Source organism: Gallinula chloropus (assembly GCF_964237585.1).
Source record: "Gallinula chloropus genome assembly, chromosome: 6".
In the NCBI taxonomy this organism is placed as follows: domain Eukaryota; kingdom Metazoa; phylum Chordata; class Aves; order Gruiformes; family Rallidae; genus Gallinula; species Gallinula chloropus.
In genome coordinates this window covers 15,842,514-15,863,793 of record NC_140091.1, presented here as the reverse complement: position 1 = coordinate 15,863,793, position 21,280 = coordinate 15,842,514, and the positions used below count along the sequence as shown (strand labels likewise).

The 21,280-nt window shown below is 37.1% G+C and overlaps 1 protein-coding gene across 1 annotated transcript in view; it reads left to right on the top strand.

Moving 5' to 3' along the window:
• Positions 1–21,032, top strand: part of COL24A1 (collagen type XXIV alpha 1 chain) — a gene marked incomplete at its 5' end in the record, with an annotated part of 134,767 nt that extends 113,735 nt beyond the window's left edge. The window contains 15 exons of the mRNA XM_084266162.1: positions 1,429–1,482; positions 2,891–2,998; positions 5,499–5,606; positions 7,077–7,184; positions 7,272–7,325; positions 7,593–7,655; positions 8,716–8,769; positions 9,295–9,330; positions 14,371–14,406; positions 14,502–14,528; positions 15,587–15,652; positions 16,424–16,592; positions 17,944–18,053; positions 19,057–19,272; positions 20,789–21,032. Coding sequence (XP_084122288.1) covers positions 1,429–1,482; positions 2,891–2,998; positions 5,499–5,606; positions 7,077–7,184; positions 7,272–7,325; positions 7,593–7,655; positions 8,716–8,769; positions 9,295–9,330; positions 14,371–14,406; positions 14,502–14,528; positions 15,587–15,652; positions 16,424–16,592; positions 17,944–18,053; positions 19,057–19,272; positions 20,789–20,935 — 1,356 coding nt within the window. The 3' untranslated portion in view covers positions 20,936–21,032. The remainder of the gene's footprint in view (positions 1–1,428; positions 1,483–2,890; positions 2,999–5,498; positions 5,607–7,076; positions 7,185–7,271; positions 7,326–7,592; positions 7,656–8,715; positions 8,770–9,294; positions 9,331–14,370; positions 14,407–14,501; positions 14,529–15,586; positions 15,653–16,423; positions 16,593–17,943; positions 18,054–19,056; positions 19,273–20,788) is intronic.
• Between the last annotated feature and the right edge of the window lie 248 nt (positions 21,033–21,280).

The following is a 21,280-nucleotide window of genomic DNA, read 5'->3' as shown; positions in this document are numbered from 1 at the left end:
ATTAAGAATGGGGAGCAACAGAAAAGAAACATGTGAAGACACTGTCAGCATGCAATCGAGCCACGCACTCAGACATGTTGCCTTTGACAAACTACTCGCAGCACAGGAAGGAATCAGTCATTCCTCTGTCTTTCCCTTGGAGAATGTTTTCATTGTGTTGCAAACGCCCCTGAGATTAAAACTGCCATTTGCAAATATGGAACCAATATCCAGCCTGGAGCAACCTTCAAGACCTTAAAGGTTTACACAAAAACCTTAATAGTGAAAACATTCATACGGTCGTACTTCCAGTGGCATGACTGATGCTGCTGTAGCAAGCCTTACAAAGCCAATCACATAAACTGCTATGCTGAATCGTCTGGGTTTACTTTATATGCATTCAGAAATTTCAATGGAAACAGTATAAAGTTCTTTGAATACACATGTTCAAGTTCTAATTGCTGGACTTTTTTATACCTTTATTAACAAGAAGGCATTAAATTAAGGAATAGAACAAAATATTGCAGATTTTATCATATTTACATCAATTATAACAAGGTTACACTTACAATGACCTTAACTTTTTCACTTTATTGCATGCTGTCTAATATTGTAATGCTGTAGTTCAGCATCACTTTTGCTTTAAGAACAGTATTTAAACTAATTAATGCAGAAAATCTTGAAAGCTTTTTTCTACTTGATCTGTGTTAACACACAAAATTCTTGTCCTTGTTGTCTGAGTGTTTTTATCCCTGAGAGGTTGGATCAAATTTGTTCCATAGATCTTTATATTCTGTCAAGAATATCCTATTAACAAAACACTCTGAGATGCGTGACACATTCTGAGATTTTCTTCCTTGGTGCTTGGCCTCCTGTGTCACTAAACCACTTACAAGAATGTTCACTGTTGGTATCGCTCGGTTTTCTGAGAGTGCCGATTCCAGATCAGACAAGCCACACAAAGAAGTCTGCATTAAATAATAAATTTTATCTTTTCTATACATCTTAGATAAAAACATTGTTCCCATATGTCACACTATTGTTTTCAAACATTCTTTTCCACTTACAATCAGTGCATCTACCCTGCCTACTTTTCAGGACTTCCCTTTTTAAAAGGTACATGAAGAGGTACTAAAGCATACTAAAGCCTCTCAGACATGTGGCTGGTAGAGGAGAAATTGCCAAACTGATAGTGAAAAACCTTTTATGCCTATTGTTGTTGAAAATTCTGAAAGCTACACTATACCAATTCGGGAAAGGGAAAAATATGTACAAGTCTACTGGAAATGTGTTCACTACTACTTGAAAAGCTTTCTCTGTCTCCTGAAATGGAAATAATCTGATCCAAAGCCAAGCAATATGACCATGGGTGCTGGAGGGGAACAAGTCTCAGCTCTTAGGTCTTGAGTTTAAGACATTTGTCAGTTCACAAGTATTTGTAACTTTTAGGGACCCACAGGGAAGAAAGGAGCAACGGGTCAGACAGGCAAACCTGGAATTCCTGTAAGTAACAATATTCTCCAGTCTGTCTTCAGGTTATAAAACAGAAAATAACTACTAAAACTAAATTTGAATCATGCTAGTTGTACCAGAGAAGTCTTATGCTCTACTCTAACAAACATTATTATTTGGAAAGTGTAAAGGAATCCCTGTGAAAATAAGAATAATTTTTGAAACTATGTTAAATTACACTGAATTAGCCTCAGTTACTCAGCACATGGAAGTGAAATGCAGCTAATGTAGTGGCAAGGTCCAAGTTACTTTATGAGATCATTTTTGTATGTGGCTTGGTCCATGTGCAAGTTATCACTTTTTGTTGCACAGAGCTGTACTACTGTTCACTCCTGGCTCCCATCAGTTCTTTGAACAGCTGCAGCCTACAGAAGCCTGGAATTTTTCAATGTTCTTTCTTGAATTACTGAGGAGAAGCTAACTTGCATCCCTTTCTTCCTGAGGGAGAAGAAAGAGCAGGAAGCAGTAGGTGTTCTGTAAACATAACCAAGAACAAAATGCATCAGGACCATTTTGATCCCCTAATAAATAGTACCACACAAGCGCATGTTGTAAATAACTTTTACTACCTCACATCAAAACATTGTCAGTAACCAGAGAAATGCAGCTGCTTCACAGAGCTTGTACCTGCTGGGCAGAGTACAAGAAGAGCCTTTTGAAGGCAATGAACCTTGTGTCTTTTGTAAATACACAGCTTTTTACTCTGGAGGACTGCAGAGAGTGTTATCATTCAGCAGACAAAGAAGGAAAGGCAAGACACATGAAAAACAGGGGAGTAGAAGACAGTAAAACCAAAAATTGAGGAAGTTTCAAAGCACATCCCAAGTGCAAGATACTTCAGCAACCCAAAGTTTGAAATAAGATTAAGATGGCAAAATCACTGTTGTTCTGGTAAATGCGATATGAGGCTTTTTCATGCAAGTCTAGCAACAGTCAGCATAAACTTCCCTTATTAAAAGTGTGTATGTGCTTCCCATACTTTCAAATTTGAGCAGCATAAATTTGTGAATGTACACTGTAGAGTATCTAGAAAAATGAAGGCTGAAAAGGTATATGGTTGGGCATTTTTATAGGTATAAATAGATTATTTTATCAGGTTTCCTTGTTTCAGTTTAAGAATCAACACCCTCAGTCATCTTCCAGTCCTGCCACACAGAGGGGTCAGCCCCGTGGTTTCAGCTGAGGTTGCCCAGATCCCACAACACAGCAAGTCTAAGGTTAAGCCAATAGCATTTTAAACTGAACATCCAAACTCAGAGCTCCCTCTGAGAGTATTCATTTGTGTCACTGGGTCTGTTATTTTGTAGGGTTTAGGAAATACTGTGACTGAAATCTAGTTCTGTGATGGTGAAGATGAAGAGAGCCAACAGTGCTATATTTGATTTGAATTTGTTTCAAGGGAAAACCCGGGCCAACAGGGCAGAAAGGAGCAGTCGGGTACCCTGGACCAGAAGGCATTCCTGGGAACCCTGGCAAGCCTGGGCTGTCAGGGAAGCCTGGCCCTAAAGTAAGTTCTTTCCACATTGTCTCTCTTCCTGTCATCTTGCATTGCAGATTTTCTAAGTTTAGGGTATTTGCACAGAAGGAACCATTCTCAGTTCCTTAAGCATCTTGAAAATTAGACTAGTTCTTTTGTTTGCTTTCTTTTTTGCTCCTGGTATTCTGGCCAGGATGTAAACTTGGCATTAAGGAAGTGTGCTGTGAGAACTATTTCATTAGCATACATTAATAGCAACTACAGTTAAGTGAAAATGCTTTCTTAGTAAGGGAGGCTTCACAGTTCTCTTGGCAAAAATGAGCTGTAGACCCCCACTGAGACTGGTTCAGACTCAGAGAATCCCCAGTTTTCCTTATTTTCTTGGACTTTGTAACCTATATCTCTCTACCTAAGTGATTCTGAAGCTTTGCCCAAAAATTGAAAAAAAAAAGAGTATTAGGTATCTGAGCTACCTGGAAACATTCTTGGAAACAGGTTTTTTGTCTCTGTTCTTGCTGTCAGCCAGGGGTAGTGACCTGCTGCTTCTGGGAGAAGTGACACAGCTCTTGGCTTATTCACTCCAGAGACAGGGAGAAAATTCCTTTAATTGTTCTCATTGTTGAAAGTCTGATCACCTTGATTTCAAGCATAGTATTTCTCAGAAGTTCTAGTTAGATGGACCAGTAATTGTTATAAAAGGATGACAATTTAGGTTTAGTGTTAGGAATTAATCAAGGTGCCGACTGAGTCACACAAGTATAAAATTCCAGTTTGGTTGGAAAAAAGGTAAAATTAAACAAGTTACCCGTAGGGGGCAGATGTAGCCTATTCAAGCCTCTCTGGTTTCAAATAATAACCTACTGAACCTAACTTACCTAAAATTCTTTGGACTTGGATTTAGGAGTATCGCACCAAAGAATTCTTAGATTTCTGACTTTCCACTCAAAATATCGTATTTAATATTAAAAAAGAGTCAATTACTCCATATTGACAGTATATAGTAGCATTACAATTTCTGATAAAGTGGTAACTGACTTTTGCCACAATGAATAAAAAGAGTCGAACTTTTGCTGTATAAGTTTATCAGTCCATCAGGCTATAAGCCATAGTACCATAAGCAAAAGCCCAGAAAATCACATTTAATATAAAAATCTTGTTTTGTATAACCCATTTATTTCTATGAAAGTTTAACCCAATATCATATGAAATAAGAAAGAAAATGTATACGTATATATTTCTAGAAAATGACATCCATAGATGCATTCAAGTGCTAGAAAATTTCCATTTTGTATTTTTTAACATGTCAAAGTTGGTATAATTCCATATACTTATAATATGCTTTTTCATTAAAAATAGTTGCTTTTGTTTCTAGTCTGATGTTCTCATACACCTTCATAACAAATGTTCTGATCTTCCTTTATGTGGTAAAGTAATTGTATATGAGTCCCTACAGAATGTGTACTGTCATAGTAATATTATCAGTGTGAGAAGCATGTTGAATTTTGAATGCTTCTCTCAGTAGAAAGATTCTTTTTGTTTCTTAATTTTTCCTTCTTGAAAAAATGAATACTGTGAATCTCAACTGTATTTTCAGCCCACCTGTAATGAATGAATTCAGCATCTTGTTTTATTGGAAGGAGCTCATTATCATAAGCTTAGAATCCTCAGACATCACACAGCATTCATGCAAGATCCCTCTCAAGGAGTCATCTTCTATAATTAACAGAGATTTGTGCTTTCTTCCTGCATACTTCAAAATAACGTTAGAAAAGAGTTAAACGTTGCAAAGGCTGTTAATCTGAATATGCAAAAGTTCAGCTCTGAGAAAAATTGGAAGTCTCATAAACTATTCTGTATGATTCCTTGTGGGAGGTTAAACCCGCTGCTGGTATGCCCATCAGGGCTTCCATATTTACTTGAATGCACAGTTACTGTGAACAGAAGATTGCTTACTATTTCTAGATCGCTGGTAACCTAACTGGTGATCCAACTGGGTAACTATTCCTCTTTTGGATGGTGCTAATAGGGAAGGTGCCATGCATAAGCCTGTAGAGGCAATTGATTCTTCTGAATGCTCTGAGAAGTCTTTCAAGGTCTAGAGAGGTGACGCCACTACAAATGACATCAGGATATATTTAGTGTAGGACAGAACAAGGTTTAAGATGGGCATTGACCTGAACAACTGCAGCAGGCTATGGCATGGTTAGAATTTGCTTTGCTGACAGTCAGTGACTTGTTAAACTATAATAACTTGACCCCTCAGAAACCGCAATCCACCCCACATTTAAAGTGCATGTAGTTTTGTTACACAGTATGATGGGTTTTTTCTTTTGAAATATTAGCAGAAATCCAGATGATACTGCTAATTGTTGTCTTTCCATATATTTTGATGTAGTATCAATGTGTGTCCCTATATACAGAAAGCACTAAGTGGCTTTGACTGATGTTATGTTATATGCCTGTTTTAGCATTCAGTGGAAAAACATGTTTGGCTTTTCTGTTTGTAATCAGTTATTTTCCATTTGTTAAGGGTAATAAAGGAAACTCAGGCTTACCAGGTCTGGCAGGTTATCCTGGAGCTCGAGGTCCCAAGGGATTGCCAGGCATGCCAGGGCCCATGGGAGCACCCGGACTAAAGGTACACACATGGGATCTTGTACAGCATTATTGATATTGTTTAGTCTTCATACTGCATCCAGGGATTGTGGAACTACTGTGCAACTCTTAATCATATGGATAATTGACATCAAAACTTATTTAAAGATTAAGACTGCAAGTTGTGTTGACCTTGTTTCTATAAACATCATTTGAAAACAGAGGTCCCATCCATCTGGATACTATTCCCAATTCCAGAAGACATTCAAAACACTTTGTATGTATTCACTCAAAGCTTTAGGGCCAAATGTTTGCTTTTTTTAAAAACTTCTATAACTCCTAGAACAGTTTGGATTATTTGAACTTCTAAACAATCTATTAGCAGAGTACAGTAATTTCAAGCCTAAATCCAAAGTTTGGAGGCTAACAAGCATGTCTGGGGCATCCATTTATCATAGGACTTAAATTGTTCTTGTTCAACCCTGTCAAAAAGAAATAAAGCTGGGAGCGCTCCATTCTCCAGGCAGTTCCATGTACCTGAAACTGGCATATACTTATATTAATTAGACTCATTTCATTAGCAAAAGAAGCAAAGACTGGAAACATTAAAGACAATTTTCTACATTTAGAATAGGACTGTTCATCTAAAATTATGATTTTCAGTTCTCTGTGAGATTTTATTGGCAAGTAGTTTTTTAAAACCTTAAATTGCTTGAAAACTGTGGGAGGGAAATACTGTCTTTGTTATCTTTTCATGAAAATATTTTAGGATAAACTGTAATCACTATTTGTGGTGTTTATTGCCAGTGCTTCCAGTCTGGATTTTACTCCTTTGTCTAGACGATGAGCTGTAGGAGGTAGTTCCTGCTCAGAAGTACTTGCAGTCTGAAAAAGATAGGGGACAGATGAGGTGAGGGAAATCTGTTGCTACGTAATGCAAAATAAATGTTAAGAGTGGGCTTACTGAGTCAGGCCAAAAGTCTTTCTTTGTCATAGAAAAAAGCATAAGCACAAAGCAAGCGTGAAAGGTTCGTATCCACAATGTTAATTGCAGCTCAGCACCATCCTGAGCTGACATAGTTTTTATGTGTTTGATAGTCCTCAGCATGAACCTGTCTAGTTTCCCTTTGAACTGAAGCAAACTTTTAGTCAAACAGTAAGGAGTTCCTCGACTATACTATGCCTTGCTCAGAGGATTACTTCTTAAAATTACTTCTATCATGCCTGTTCTGTATTTCATTTTCTGAATTGTAGTGCTTATACTGCAAGATACCATACTGGAAATGATCCAACACATGTAGCTCTTGTATGTTTCCAAGTCAAGGAAAAGGCAAGTCCCACTTGCATTTTAGTGACTGTATAATTATTGAAAGCATTCCTGATGGAAATAAAATGAATAGAGAGGTTTAGTTCTTAGAGTGAAAGCATGTTCTACACTTCTGCCAGGAAACATATCTTTACATTTATAACTGTCATAATTGTAATAAAGAATATATTCTCTTCCTATTGACAGGGTGAGAAAGGGCTTCTTGGTCATCCAGGAAAGCGAGGCAAAAGAGGCCTTCCAGGATCACAAGGTGACCAAGGACGAGCAGGAGAAGCTGGACTGAAAGGACAGGCTGTATGTATTCACAGCTGTTGATGCATAACAAGTAGTCCAAGAGTTACCAACATGAAATAATAGTAAGGATGCCTGCTCCTATTACAGGGAGAAGATGGAGATCAAGGTTTAATGGGGTTTCAAGGATTCCCAGGTCCAAAAGTATGTGTTCATTCTTTTCTGTTAGAAACAGAGCGAGAACATTAGGAAAGCACAGAATTAATCAACTTGTTCAAAATAGATCTGAAGTGTAGGAACATTGTAGGCAAAACTGTGTACTCCATGCCCAAGGATGAACTGTGTCAGCATGTTTGGTATTTTCACTGTTAACAGCTTTTAGAAACTATCTTACTTTCACTGATTACAGGTGGTTGGAACAAGTGGATAGCTATGGCTACGTTAAATTAAACTGTTCCTTTGCATTTTCAGGGTCCTGCAGGGGACACTGGCATAGTTGGAATTCTGGGCCCAAAAGGTCCAACAGGCCAAGTTGTAAGTGTTTCACTCCACAAAAGAGATTGTCAGGATGGCTTGCAAGTGGCACATGGTTTTAGCTAGGGAATCATCTTTTTTCTTACTAACAAGGCTGTAACCCTCTAACCAAACCTTTCTCTCTGAGTCTGTGACTCTGCTAGAAGCCCTTTGCTTCTCCTGCAACACTGCTCTAATTGCAACATGGAGCTGAGCTGGGCTCTTAATCTTGAAGGAAAAAAAAGCACTGACACAGTGTGGCTCTCCTAGTATAATTTCATCTACACAAATATCCTTATCACTGTTGTATCATGGTCTGTTGCAGTTGGACATTCTCTTCTTACTACCAACAGTGCTGATTGTATAGCAGTCCTACAGCAAAAGAAAAAAGGGTTAAACTTTGTCTGCAGTAAGACAGAATGGTGTTCAGGTATTATTAATAGGCTGTATTCTTTCAATAAATATTTTATTCTATAAGTTTACTAACCTGCATTAGCTTATTCTTCATGACATTCTACTTTACTACTTGCCAAAATTGTTGGAAGCATCTTTAGCATTTTGTGAGTGTGCATCCAGCTTACAGCATCAAGTGAAAAAGGGGGAAAAGCTTGAGGCACAGAAGGCCTTGCTCCAAAAGGTTCTTCTCTCATTGCTGCCATTGCCATCACAGAACTGAATTAGTTCAGTTGACGAGATGCAGACCAGCAGCTTTTAGGGGCCTGTTCTAATAGCTACTTTCTTTTTCTAAACATTCCTATACAAGATAAACACTGGAAGGAAGCCGTTTGCTCTAAGAGAAACGGAATGGGAAAGTAATGTTTTAGCAGACTTATAAGAGTACTTGTGGGCAGTAATACAGTTCAAGGTATACTCGATTGTAGCTTACTAAATATCTGGTCTTTGGTAATCAGAGTACTTAAGTGTTATTGCTGATTTTATAGCAATGTGCACTCAGTATTCAGAGAGTATCACCATGATCTTTGGGATATTTGCCAGAGCTGTGTGTGAGCAGCTTTAAACCAAAAGGATTTTTTTCATTTTGAAAACATGGTGGACTAATATATTCTTTGTTTGTTTACAGGGATATATTGGCCCTGTTGGTCAAGAAGGCATAACAGGCCCAACTGGCAGGCTTGTAAGTTTCCCTTCTCTTTTGCATAATTAGATTATTTCACCTACCCTTGTTTTTAATAATTTGTTTAGCAGCTAGCCACCTTCTCATTTTTCTATTTACAAATAGTAACTAGCAGGACAATCTTCATGTTACACCATGTTGGTAAGCTTAACATAAGCAACTCCAGCATGTGTAAAACAAAACAAGCAAACAAAAACCCCACCGCAAAAGCACCACTGTGCTACAGTGGATCAAGTTGTACAGTATGCAGCTGACTGACAGGAAAAACTCTGACAGTATAAATTACTGAATTAAATGGTATTTATGATGTGAAGAAAACAACAGCTATCCACATACAGAATTGGCAGATGTTTTCAAATAATTTAGTTTTCCAATAGTACACAAAAATTAAAGCCTCTGAGTTGCAAATCCACAGATGAGGCTGGGCTTTTCATGTGAGCAGAATAGCTCATGGCTATTAATCTGCTTATTTCAGTCCAAGGTGGCTAGAAAGCATACTGGATTAACACCTCTGCTTTCTTACAGGGGCCAAGGGGTGAAAAGGGCACAAGGGGTGAAATGGTAAGATGAAACAACTTTTGTGCTTTCATTTTTTGGCTGTGTAAAGACTATTCCTATGTTATGCTAAATGTGCTCGAGTGCTCTGAATGTGACAGTGGTGGTGTGTTCCTGGACAGTGTCTGACCATAAAGGTGGTAGCATGAGTCTAAAGTCTGACCTTTTCTTGTTCAAGTTGGCTTATGTAGATATGGCCAATCCATGTGTGCTGCCAGGCCATATGGCCCCTGATCATATAGCAGGCATGCACTCCAAATATGTTCTGTTTCAGATCTAAAAGAAAAAAAGCCTTTGTTTTATTTGTTGTCAGTGCTCCAGTGCCTCACAGCACAGCGTGTGTACGTATGTTCATACATCTTGTCTAGAGAGGGAGAGGTTCAGGAGAAGCCTAGAGCTGAGGATATGTGTCCATGCCCTGTGTGCCAGCTGTAGTAGCAGTAGGCAGCATTGATTGGTTATGAAGTTCCCATCTCTTGTTTTTTTGGTAAGAATATTACATTAATTTTTGTACATTAATAAATGATAGATTTTATTAAAAAATTGGTTTAGAGCTAGTAAAGTCTCCAATTAATAATGGCTATGTGAAAAGCCATTAAATTATTGTATTTACAGCAAATATGAATATAATTATAGTTGATCCCTGTGATATTAAAATTAGTTCCTTTTCCAGTAACTGGCCAGTATGATTTTATACCTGTTGCTCTTACCCTGTCTGTCATTCCACATCAATGAAAATCATTTAGTGTCTTTTGTCTTACTGTATTTTACTTTTAGAAGCCACTCATGTATAATTCCAACCTAACTGCCTTATAAAAGTTTTGAAAACTGAACCATAACAATTCAAATTGCTTAATGAATTAAGGCTTGGGGCTGAGCTTACTCTATCTTTCTTGTGGAATTTTGCTCTTTGATTATACTGCTCTTGAGGCAAATGCTGTCTTAGAATGAGAGGAAAACCAATTTCTTAATTCATGCTGCTATTAACCATCTTAATTGTCTTTTTCTACTGTTTGTTCTTAAGAATTACTATGACAGCATAGAGCTAGAAATGCTGGCACTGAATAATAAAAATCATCCAAAATGGTGAACACAAACCACCTGTTTCCATTATTGGTGAAGCTGTTTAAGAAGTTATTTCCTAAATAAATCCTTTAATTCATCAAGATTCATTAAACTCCTAAAACTGTCTTCAGAAGAAGAATGTTTAATTTTAAATTATACATGGTGGCATTAGTTTATATCATGGAGCCAAGAAAAGGATTTATTTCTGACTATTTTTAGATAAAAAGGAGGGAAAATCATCTTCATCCAATTGTGTGTTCTGAGCTTGAATTTATACCTTTAAAATTGATTTTGGCATTCTTCCTAGAATCACAAAATTTTAACTTTTTTGTGTCAGTCCGAGTTTTTGTTACAGTTTTTAGTTTGTCAGGGACATCATATTCATTGCTAGAAAGAAATTTTTTTCCCCTGAAAAGCACAGATTGTAAAATCATGTCTCCTTGTTGAGGTCAGTGGTGAACCAAAGTGAAGGTCCTGTAGGCTATTTCTGTAGAAAAAATTGAGACAGAAACAGTTTGTTGAAAAATGCAAATCAAAATTATTTCAATTCAAAATATCATATAACTGTGATTAAAATGTTTAGAAAAATATGGAATACATTTTGGAATATTGTTTCTGAAAGTATGTGTTTACTTTCTTATTTGTCTTAATTGTTTCATGGCATGTCACATAATGAATTACAATATAGAGCCGTAGGATTATCCAGGTTATAAGGGGTCTCAAGACATTTCTAGACTGACCTCCTGTTTAAAAGACTCGGTTCTGAGATCAGAGCATGTTGCTCAGGGCTTTATTCAGCTGGGTCCTGAAAACTTCTGGGGATGGAGACTTTAAACAACTTGTTTCAGTGTGTGACTGTCCGCAAGGTGAAAAAAGTTACCAGATGAGAAGATAAGTCATAATTTGTAATTTTCTATTAACTTTTATCTTAGGTTTACAGTCATTAATGACAGCTACCGCACAATATTAGGTATCAGACTATGATATTGCAGGATCTTGTTAGGCTTTACTTGTTATGGGATATGGTAACATAACATCAAAATGACGAGTGGCCAGAGAAAGCTTAACATTAATAATTTTTCTTAAAAGTGTTTTCTCTTTCTTGGAGAATGTCAGAAGTCAGGGAAAATATGGAAGTCCTTGGGATTGTTCATGTTTTCGAAGTTAAGCATATTTGTTATTGCACGTAAAATCAGGACCTTTCAGCATTAGAAAAAGATTGGGGTTCTGGCCTTTGAACTTCTGTACCAGCAATGAAATTGGGAGATTAACGAATTAAAGAGCACACTAAAACCAACAGTTCTACTCTCTGCTTTTGTTATTACAAACTGGAATTACACTTTTCTCACTTAAACTCTAATGTGATCAAAGGCTAAATTAAGTAGATTTGTAAAGGTAATCCTGTACATTCCAGGAAAACATTCAGCAATTAACTTAATCCATGGAGAGTGTAATTTAACCTTATTTTGCTGCTCTGCAACAGAAAAAAGAGAGAACATTTATAACATCTCTACAGGATTTTCAACACACTCCGCGCAGTTTCATTATACTTTAAAGGCCTGTAAAGGTAACTGATATAGCCCTCTGAAGTTTTAATGCATTTAAGAAATGCAATATCCCCAAGAGAAGTTCACTATAGTTAACAAATAGCATCTTTATCTTTTTTTCACGTGGGTTTTATTGGCAAGGAGACAGTGAATCAAGACACATCACATTCCTCTTTTGCTCAATACCGTAAATTCATTGGAACAGTGCAGGGTTTGATTTTTAAAATATTCAGGTCTATCTCAAAAACCACTATAAATTTGAACTGTTCTTGTCCCAAGATTTTTGAGTCTTAAAATCGTGACACATGCCAAGAACAAGAATATTAACTGAAGCATTCAGTCATCTGAAAAATCCACTGGAATGTCTAAATCTCAGCACCCAGAACAAGGACATCTATTCATCAGAGAGTTGTGGTTACTTAGGGACAAACTGTTGAAGACTTTGTGCCTTGCCTTGACTTGGTGTTTGCATAATCAAGTCCTGAACAAGGTAAACAAATGTATCCTTATGCTGCCGAATTAATTTCTCAAGTTTCTTTTTCACACTTTCATTTTATACTAAACATACTTCACCAAGCATGACTGGACAATCCAGTAATATATCAGCACAGGACTGAAGGTATCATGCAGCAGCCTAAAAGCACCCAAACTGCTGATGTGATTAACAAAAGTGGAGGCCACCCTTCTCAGGTGGCACACAGCAGTGTAGCTCTGGGAAATCCAGTTGATTTGCAACAGTTGAGGGGCTACCCCAAAACAGTGAATGTCATCTCTGCAAACTCATCTGTTGTCAGTTGATGAATAACAACGACATTTTATGCCTATTTAATAGTAATAGGCTTTCAAAGAAAATTTCAAGCTGGGCAGTAATCAAATTCAGCAGAGTAAAAAGAACCTACAAGGAGATCCTGTCAGGGGCTCCAGTGCCCTGCAAGATGCATTCCCCAGGAGCTGCCATGCACTCTGCCTTACAAATGCATCTGGAGGCAGTAAGAAATGCAGCTGGCATTCTCCAAAGAACTGATACATTTAGAGCCTTAGTGACTTGAGTAAAAAAAGATCTCTTTGAGATTTTTTTTTAAATATACATGAATTTATATTTATATATGTATATACAGTGTTAATATACATGAATTCATGCCAGATTGAATCTAGTCTTTCTTTAACCTTTCCCAGCTGCCCCTTGCTGGAGGCTGTAGCACGCAGTGACACATGGATCTTGCTGTGAAATCTCACAGCAGGAATATTTCTTATTAGTATATTAAGTGATTTACAACTTAATACCTGTTTGACTAGATCAGTTTCACAGTATTTGTCAGCATGACATGTCAGATGAGATTATTTCTCTTTTGGCACAGACTGAGTACTAGCATGACCATACTGGTGTACAGGGGCTTTAGCTGGAACACCTTATTGTGCTCGAGTAATTGGTACAATCAGCACTGGCTAAAAAATGTTTTGCTTAAATTAACTCAGTTATGTTAAAAGGTTTTACTAACTCAAGGTGTGGGTCTGGTCTATGCTTTTCATTCCTCCTTCTCTTTTGCTCATATTAAGGCACTGCTACCTATTCTTTTCCTTGTAGTTGTTCTTGCTATTGTTTATGTTACAGCAGCTCCTAGAGGCTTTGAGTATGTAGAGACTGAAAAGGAGAGTCTTGCGAAGACACAAGCATCACCATGGATTAATACATATTCATAACCATTTCATCTTCATGTGAATAGTTACTCAATGAAAAGATAATTCAGAGGGGTTATTGTTTTTGGCAGGGTCCATGTCCAAGCCTAAGGCAAGTCTAAAACTTAGACTAAGTCTCTGAGCACTGTAGGCACTATAAGCTAGGGAAAAGCAGCTGTTCCTCCCTCTCCTCTCCTCTCCTTCCCACTTCATCATCCTACACACTTGAATGATGTCGCTTATGATGAGGAAATAAAGGCATAACTTCTTAAATATGAAGGAAGCCTTCAATATCACTGTTAAACAATGAGTATGTTCTGGCTGAAAACTGACACTGCTATTAAATGGAGGTAATAAATGCCTAGCACATAGCTGTGAAGTAAAGTGGATCAGATTTTTTTTACAACTACCCATAACATTATTTAAACTGTTTTTATGATTATTCATATCTTGTAGTACTTGCATTGACAACATGCATATAATGTATAGCACATTATATATATACTTTGTTTTTGGTGTTCAATATTGCCTTAATTTAATATGAAAAAGTAATTGGACTTCTAACAGGAATATTCACATGTTAACAGAGCATGGTACTTTAGCAAGTAACAAATAATCTCGAGCTTTACCAGAACAAGTGTCACATCTTCATTGTACACATTGTGGCATTTTGTGATTTAAAAAAATATATATACATAAAGGTAACAGCAGAGATGTAAATCTGTAACTGTTGCATTTTTATCTCCATTTCTTCTAGGGGCCTCAGGGACCTCAGGGCCAGCCAGGGCCACCTGTAAGTGCACAAAAACAAATATCTGTATTTTTCCATTGTGATTGCCTTATATAAACTTGTGAAGCACCTAATACTTGTTTTCTCACATTTTCCAGGGACCACCTGGACCACCAGGACCAAGGGTAAGTTCTGTAACAACCCTAATGTACACGTAGAATTTTGCAAGTCAGGACCCTCATCAAATGCATTGCTTGCTCCATCACTACACATGACATGCAAATACATTTTTCTACAATTTCCATCGCTACAGTAATAATTTTTTAATCTTCCGTCTTACACTGTCAGTTCTGTTCTGCCACACTGTTGAGTCCTCAACTGGCAACACTCGTGGACACGCTCGTACTCTTGACATGAGTTAACTCCATCACTCTCTAAACGGTTTTAAGGTTGTTCTCCTGTTCTCTATTTGAACACTCCAAAGGATAGCAACAGAAAATTTTGTGTGCTCTCACACACAAACACACATTCTCCCATATTTATTTCACACACACATGTAGTTTGTTAAGGGTTTCTACCAGTTAGGACAGGCTCATTATCTGAAATGTAATCTGAGAACAAATTGCAAGAGCTAGATGCTTGTGTGGATGACTTAAATCTTTAAAAATAAACAAACCTGTTGTCTGGGACAGATATATAGGTCACACAAGGTGCAAAGAATGAAAATATGCCAGAAATGGCCTTTCTCCTTTAGAGGATAGTTTGTCAAGTCACTCTTGGTATTTGTTCAGCACAAAGACTACTTCAATCTGTCAGCTGCTGATGGACAATCGTGGTATTGTCTGTGTGCTTCTCTGTAAAGGAACAACACCTTTCCACACCTACCTGGATTGGTTTTCTTAGGTATATAAATTAAATGGCTGGGAGGAATAAGTTGCAACACAAGGCTGTAACAACTATTATAGTATCATCTTTCTGGGTTCCATGAGTATGGTCATTAAATTGCATATGGGAGTACTAATAAAAATCAAATATCCTTTTTCTATATGCATGCTTGCATTCTTTGGAAATGGAAGGGAGGATCCTATTTTAAAAGTAAGTGTTTACAATGAATTATTTTCTAAAATGGCAAAATAACAAAGCGGTCATGTATATTGCTACAGTGCTGAAAGAATTCGCCACCTGCAGTTTACAGTATTCCCGTTCATCTTTTTATATTCTGAAATACGGGGTTTTTTTTCAGAAACAAGTGGATATCAATGCTGCTGTTCAAGCTTTGATTGAGTCAAATGCTGCCCTGCAGATGGAGGTAGTATATTTCAATGTATTTACGTTGAATTCTCATACAGTAATTATTATTGTCATGCAATTAGAGGAGGGTTTTTTTTGAGGACAGGGCTTCTTTACAAAGACTTAATTTAAAATTAATCATGGGTAGCAAGTAATTACTGTAGAATATAATTAAACATGCTAGGAAATGAAGTTAAGAAAAACAGCAGCATTACTGCCTTTTTGTCATGACCGTCATTTTGGCAGTAATGGACATTTAGGGACTATCACACGTAATGGACTGTACCTGTTCAGGCACAGATAATGAGGACTTGATCCAAAACATACTGATATATGTGCAAGTGTGTATTCCCATTGATTGCAAGAAAATTCCTTGGGTGAAGTCAAATAGATTTGCATATATTTTCTAGGTTAAGCTTAAGAGTAGATTTCTCTATTCAAAATCTGAAACTGCTAAGTATACTTTTAAAATGCGCTAATGTTTCCTTTTTCTTTCTTTTTTTTTTTCCTGTATCCACATTTTTTTTATGTCAACATGTCATAATGATGTATTTGCGTGATCTTAACCTGCCTGTAACTTCACTGTTCTGATAATTTCAATAAAATCTACTTGTTTTCCGGTAAATTTGTTTATCGGAAATGTTATTCTTATCCTGTTTTATATGGCTGATCACACGTGTTATAAATACTTTGCTTCTATCTGGCTATTCACTGGCCACTGGACCTTTGCTGCATATACTCCTGTTGTTATACTACTTTGTGGTAACACATTTGCTGATGGCCCTGGCAGAAATACCAGAATACTGAAGTAACTTTGCTAGATCACAGTACAGAGATATTCAAAACGCTGCACTACCTTAGCAATTTACTGCACAGCATCAAGAACCCTCTTGGCACACGGGATAACCCAGCACGCATCTGCAGGGATTTGCTTAACTGTGAACGTAAAGTGTCAGATGGTAAGTGTCTGCTTTCATAAAGGCTCCAGCACAACTAGGCTTCCAAATGTTACTGTCTACATCAAAATTCTGATGTGTGGTTTGATGGATTTATTATGTTTTATTGCAATGTCCCTGTCATAACTATCTGTATATTTAAGATAAAACTTCTGAATTTTAAACATGAAAGTATGTTGCTATTTAATAGTATTAGGTATTAGAGACAGATTGCATATAAGTAAACAAAAGTGTGCTGAAAACTTGAAACTGAATCTGATTTTGTGATTAAAATTTTCCCAAGTGTTTATAGCTAATCTTGCAATTAATTTTGTGTGGATTAGATTCCTGAAGAGAAACCTGTATAAAATACACTACCATTATCATGTGCACTGACAGGTGGCGTATTCCAGAAGATCCTGAATCAGTATTTCAAATTAAACATGTAATGCCAATACTGTGACATAATTCAGTTTGAGTGGCTAATGAAATAAAAACTACTTGTAAAAATCCCTATTATCAAGTATGAGCATTAACAAGCTAAGAAGGAGATGGGAAATGAAGTTAGACATTAGAGGGAAATCGCTGTTCTGTCGCATATGTAAGGATGGGTCAGTTCTTTGAGACTGTAGCAGATATGAGCCTAATCCTTATGAGAACTGTGCTCTCCTAAATAAATCTCAGTCCTTTAGTGCCACAGAGGTCACTGACACAGTCCTCCACTTTAGAGGATTATATACACCCATATAAATTGTGGAGCATGGGCTCGCCCATATTTGACCATAAATTAAGAGAAGTTAATCCCTATACAGTTTGCAAGTGGCCATTGCTTTTATTGGATGAAATCCAATAGCTTCACAATGGCAAATTCCACCTTATTACTGTCACCGGGATATGCCATGTAGAAGTGTCTGATAGGAGAAAGATCCTGGAGAAAGAAAGGATCTTAAAGATGCTTTGAGAGCAAAAGAATTTATATGGAAAATTTACATTCCTGAATATATTTTCTGTATGATGCTAAGCCGAAAGGAAAAAAAAATTTAAAATCCATATTTTAATGGAGAAAGAACAGACTGGAAATACTGTTGGTTCTCACTATTTAGCTGTAGAAAGAGAAAGCATTTTTAAAACTATGACAGTATTTTGAAGTCATTGTATATATAATCAGAGCTTAATGGTTATAATTATTTCGCACATTAGCTGTAATTAGTAGAATTATAATATCATGTTCCTTTTCTTTTGTTTCCTAGTGAAGCTATGCTGAGAAAATCTTAGATATATGAATATCTAAATATCTAAATTGAATATTTTAGCAAATTGTTTAGTAACAACTATATTTTGGTTTTATTTTCCATCTGGGATTATATACTAATAGGAAAATACTGGATTGACCCAAATATTGGCTGTCCTTCTGATGCCATTGAAGTTTTCTGCAACTTCACTGCAGGTGGTCAGACGTGTTTAACGCCGCTGTCTGTGACAAAGGTATGCATCGCTTCCAGAGAGACTGTATCTGTGCTGGAACTCTGAACAAATGAATGCCTATTACTTGCCTCATTAAAAGTTATTAAATTCAGTGATTTTCCAGTATACATCTCTGTGAAAGGCCATGTTATATATTCTGTTACAGAGGTAATGCATTTTATGGAGACAATATATCTTTGTGTTACTCTCACTTAGTTTATTTACTCGCTTTCTTTTACTGAAAGAATTATTTTGTTCTGCTTTATACTTTTCTATACAGAGCTTAAAAAGAAGCCTGAAATGCTTGTAAACTGTCTCATTAACTCATCACTCAGGGCAGCAAAGGGATGAGTTACACTCCTCTTTACATCTAGCCCTTAAACCCTTAGCAATTGACATCTTATATTTGTGGAGCTTTGCATATACACTGTAGTCATTGAAGAACATCAGAAATACCATAAAGTTCCCATATGCATTCCTAGATTTGGAAGATTCCTGAATGTGATCTAGTCTTGGAGAAAATACTGTTGAGTAATGAGTAAATATATTTTCTGCCTAAAATCAAAGTATGCTTATGGATTATGGGATTGTTTTAATGTAATGTAGATATTACCAGAACCTGTAGTCTAAGACAACTCAACAGCAAAATTATGTGGCTGCAGTTAAAACACTGCTGCTTGTAATACCTTTGTTTGAATCACAATATCATTTGTTTGTTTCCTTGTTTAAAAAGTGTTTTCTGCCCAGCTGTGTCTCAACTATGTTTTAAGAATTAGTAATAGTTATATTTCAGCTTTGGAAATGTCCTATAAAAGCTTCTGTTTATAGGTTCTATTATAGTGATTACTAAAGCCCTCCTGAGAAATACAAATCATGCTCTTTGGCTTTGATCCCAATGTATAAGTGTGTGTTCATGCTCCCATGCCCGGGCACCACACGTGTGTGTGCATGTTGGTTTGTGTTGCTGTGGCCATACAGCACAGTCCAGCTGTAAGCCTAACAATGCATTTCTCTTGGATCTTAGCTGGAGTTCGGCGTTGGAAAAGTGCAGATGAACTTCCTTCATTTACTGAGCTCAGAAGCAACCCATAGCATCACAGTTCATTGTCTGAACACACCAATGTGGAGGTTAAATAAAGCAGGTGGCCAGAGAACATCTGTTAGCTTCAAAGGATGGAACGGTCAAATATTTAAAGCAAATACGCTACTTGAACCGAAGGTTCTTATGGATGAATGCACGGTAAATACTTCTTTGCAATAGCATCATTCCAACCATAGGTGCTACTGTTTAGACACTATTAACTTTCTGAAAATAAATAACAATCATTTTGACTCACATCCCTTGAGGCTTACTTCTTACATTGTTCTGAATATGTCTCCTTACGCCAGCCAATATCTAGCCAAATGGAAAAGCAATTGCAGTAACACAGGGTATCTACACTTCCTGTTTGCATTCAGTGTCACGACTTGCAAGAGTCTGAGATGCTGGAGAGAGATCAGAACAGAAATAGAGGTTCTCCAGGAAACTTTAGGAACAGTTACCTTCAGAATGAAAATTTAGGCTTCAGTAAGAGTTCTGCTGAGGCTAGCTAACACAAAATCTCAGGTTCAAACAGGCTGGAAATTATTTTTTGAAAACTAAATATTTTTAACCTGAGTCAATTGTTTGGTCATTTAATAAAATAATGATGGTTAGAAATGGACTCCATGGCTAACTAAAATATTAAACCATATTTGCATTTAGGAAAAATTGGAAGAGCTTATTAATTTTCTAATGCTTATCAGATCACTCACCAAGATCTGAGCCATTTTGTAAATGTCTTGGTAGAACACTATGAAATACAGCAGTCAAGCACCTCAAGCACTTTCATTTACAACAACAAAAGGTGAGACTGGTTCCATATTGATACAGGGTTGTTGAGTGAGATTTTTAGTTTCAAGACAGAAAGTGGTTTTATTGAGGCCCTTGGAAGCTGTTACGCTTCCAACATTTATTAGTGTGTGCTAATGAGATGCTGTTGCCTGTGTTATGTAGCAAAGGTATGGACCTTGAAGCCCCTTCTCTTACCTCCCTGTCTGTTTGAGACTGGTTAATCCCTTTGAAAAATCAAGGCATACAGTGATGGCTATTGAGAAGCGCCTTTTTTGTGTGAAATTCTTGTTCTTTCTGTGAGAGACTGTGTTGTACAGAGCTGCTGCAGCATCTCATGTTTCTCTCTCTGCAGGGATTTCACCTTTCAGTGGTGGTGGGTTTTAAAAATGGACTGATTGCAAACATCAAGATGCTCCCAGACTCAGACAATATTATAAACGTTATTTGATACTTTTAATTGAGGTATCAGATTTTTACTGAGATATCTAAAGACTGACAATAATCAATACATTGTTCATAGGGAAAATGCAGCTCTCGTTCCCCATGTCTGTTCTTCAAGGGCCTACAAGGTCATTCGAGTGCCTGTGGAATTCATAACCTGAGATCTACTGTTCTGAACTGGAGATGGTTTTAGCAAGAAATCTGTGTCTGCATGAGCTCAGAAGTGCTTACAAAGTGACAAGTGCTGTGCTGTGAGCCGGGACACTGTGTCTGCATCTGCTGGATTCCTGGCTGGGATTTTTAAGTTAATTTTGCCAAGAGTGCCTGTGGTATTACATGGGAGAAACAGCACTTGTTACATCACGGTTTCTTTAGGAACTTTAGGGACAAGAAATGATTTGTCTTTTGTATGAATCTAATACTCTGCTTCCATGTGTTGCAGATTGAAGATGGCAGCTGGCATAAGACGCAGTTCTTTTTTCACACTCAGGATACTAATCAGCTTCCAGTTGTTCAAGTTAATGCACTTCCTCGCCTCAAACCAGGGCAGCAGCACTTCATAGAAAGCGGCTCTGTATGCTTCCTTTGAGGTTTCTGTCTGGGGTTTTTTGCATCAACATTGAATTGCTGCATAGATTGAATGCAACTATAATGATGCATTACTGGCAAAAATTACTAGGAAACTGAAGAATCATTTCGAACAGTGTTGCTTAAAGGTGCTTTAAAGGTTTTGGTTTTCAGGAAGAAAAAGACTTGCTCCTGAGGAGAAATGGCATTGAAAAAGAAAAGAAAGAAAAGACTACAACAATTTTCATAAAGTATTTCTATAAAAATTTGTTGGTGCTTTTGTCTGAACGTGGGTTTTTTCAGGACCTCTAGTGTTCTTGGCGATCTCTACCAGCACTGCAAAAAACCCATCCCAAGGAAAGCTGGA